This window comes from Penaeus japonicus, unplaced genomic scaffold (assembly GCF_977035675.1).
Source record: "Penaeus japonicus unplaced genomic scaffold, GWHDUDI00000001_assembly GWHDUDI00000002, whole genome shotgun sequence".
In the NCBI taxonomy this organism is placed as follows: Eukaryota; Metazoa; Arthropoda; class Malacostraca; order Decapoda; family Penaeidae; genus Penaeus; species Penaeus japonicus.
The window spans coordinates 26,907,215-26,909,714 of record NW_028234404.1 but is presented as its reverse complement, the minus strand read 5'-3'; the positions used below and the strand labels follow the sequence as shown (position 1 = coordinate 26,909,714).

General features: G+C 44.4%; 1 protein-coding gene across 7 annotated transcripts in view; it reads left to right on the top strand.

Moving 5' to 3' along the window:
- The window catches only part of LOC122251403 (protein slit), a 340,149-nt gene that overhangs the window by 305,593 nt on the left and 32,056 nt on the right, over positions 1-2,500 (top strand). For all 7 annotated transcript variants that reach the window (XM_086548947.1, XM_086548933.1, XM_086548930.1 and 4 more), the window contains exon 7: positions 8-243. In XM_086548947.1, the coding sequence (XP_086405073.1) occupies positions 8-243 (236 nt within the window). The remainder of the gene's footprint in view (positions 1-7; positions 244-2,500) is intronic.

The following is a 2,500-nucleotide window of genomic DNA, read 5'->3' as shown; positions in this document are numbered from 1 at the left end:
CATGCAGGACTTTAACGAACAACAACATCACGACTGTGTGGCGTGGCACCTTCGAGACGACGCCGCGCCTGCGTGCGCTCAGGATCTCCGGCAACAAGTTGATCTGCGACTGCCACCTGGCCTGGCTGGGCCGCATGCTGGCCGCCGCGCCGCACCTCGCCCCCTACGTGCGCTGCTCCTCGCCCTATCGCCTCAAGGACCGCCTCGTCACAGAGGTGCTCGACCAAGAGTTCAAGTGCACCGGTAAGTGCCAAATTCCGGTCCGTCTGCTCGATACTTCTCTGCCCTTGAAAAGATTATTATTTATCTGCATTCTATCGTCCGTAGTTTATCTGGAAACCATTTTTTTCAACGAGAATTCTCCTTCCATCAATCAGAAAAAAGGCAGACATGCGTTCTCTTGAGATAAGGCGCAGCGAAACACTTTCGATCACTACCCAGCCATTACAGTCCTTGTAGAGCGCTTGTTACTATCGGTCTACTCTAAACTTAGTCGAACTTCATCTTAAATGCAAGACGGAGCGATGGCAAAAAATACTCCTTTATGTACCCTAATAACAAGATCAAAGACAAGCTGTCGTAAAAATGTAGTAGGGTCAGACCATAGTGTATTTATGAGGCAATAAAGTTCAGTATCGCTGTTTGTTGCTGTGGCCCTGAAATATACAGCATATTCTAAGTCTCTTCATCTTTAACTTTTAACAATCATATTGTGGATTGCGCTGAGAGACTGAGCAGACTGATAACTCTAAATGCGAGACATAATATTGACACCTGGGCGGTTTGGGTGCCGCACGATCCTCTGGCTCCTTCCAATACTTCACGGAGATGTTTTACTGGAGGCACCGATGACTTTTTTATACAGAGTGAAAGAGTGGTGTGCGCCAGCCCTTGTTCCCTTGGCGTCGCTCTATTGAATCTATAAAAAGAGAAACAAGAACCGAGACGTTCTCTTGATTGATTCGAGTGTCACAGAGGAGTTGTACGCGATTTTGGAGTGTTTTCCATATTAATACAGATACGCGGATTTCACCACTTCTTATGAGCCCGTCATACGTGTATTGCAAAGATATGTGGCAACAAATATTAAGGGCTCTTTGTTTCAAATGTAGTTTCTCTATTTGATCACATAAAATATGTACACAGTATATGAAATGCGATTACTCACCCGGCAAACTTCCCATAAACTACATCAATACAAACGTTATTAGATTAGAACAAAATCAGGGGCTTTGACCTGAATTAAATTAGCATGAAGCAGTAATTTAGTGCAGGGAAGTGCAAGGAGGGAAATGTATTAGGGAATACCATGTCGTAGTAAAGGAGGAGGAGGAGGAGGAGGAGGAGGAGGAGGAGGAGGAGGAGGAGGAGGAGGAGGAGGAGGAGGAGGAGGAGGAGGAGGAGGAGGAGGAGGAGAACAAGAACAAGAACAAGAACAAGAAGGGGAATAATAATAATAAGAAGAAAAAGAAATATAATGAAATAAAAAATAAAAAATAAAATGCAACAAAAAGAGAAACAAAAACATAACAAGGACAAAAGAGGAACGAAAAGTAGTAGCAGGAGGAGTAGGATGTGTAGGTGTAAGGGGAGTAGCAAGAGGAGTGAAAGGAGGAGACGGTGGGCGAGCTATGATCGTAGGCTTTTAGCTTACAATCAGATTTCCATTATTTGGTGTGGAAGCGCCGAGGCGGGATATTAGATTTTCATGAGAGACGAGCCGGCGAGAATTGGGGCGACGGTCAAGGACAAGAAAAATTGTTTCTAGAAGGAAAACGTTGATAATTGTGTTTCTTCTGTACCGTTGGCGGCATCCATGTTACTGGACATCAAGAAGTATGATAGCAACTATATCTGATATTAAACCAGAAAACAAAATCTGCTTAGATATCTAGATTTGCCTTCCAGTGGGAATGCAGCAGTTGGCAGTTACTCGCTTCATTTTTAAGGAGTATAACTGGCCTATTATATAACATGAGGTGAAATATGTACCTAATTTTGACTCAAAGAGAATTTAATGAGCTCCACCCGAACTACATGATATAGTATATCCTCCATTCTCAGTTATTTAAAGCTGAATCAGCTGATCATCATGACTGCAACTCACCGCGGTGGCCCGATTGCCATAGGGCTTTCCAGCTCCTGAAGGGAGTGAAAGCCGGAACGTTTGTCTGATCGTGTTTTCCTCGCGTTCGAGAGCCTCGCGGGCGAAGGCTCACAAAGCGTTGCGACGAAAAGGAAAACTCGAATGACCCGTCAGCGAAAACCTTTCATCATGCAGTGCAGGGACGTCTATTCCCGGCTCCATAACTTTTCCTCTCTCTCCTCATTATTCTCCCACTTCGCTAGTTACTTTTGTCTGTTTCCCCTCTTCTCATCTCCCTTCCGCGTGGAATCTTATTTTGCGGATCATACATATGATTGACGGAATGATACATCAAAGGAAGCTACATGTGCTATCTCTGTCTGTAGTGGTATTTTTGGCTTTCAGTGTCTGGCA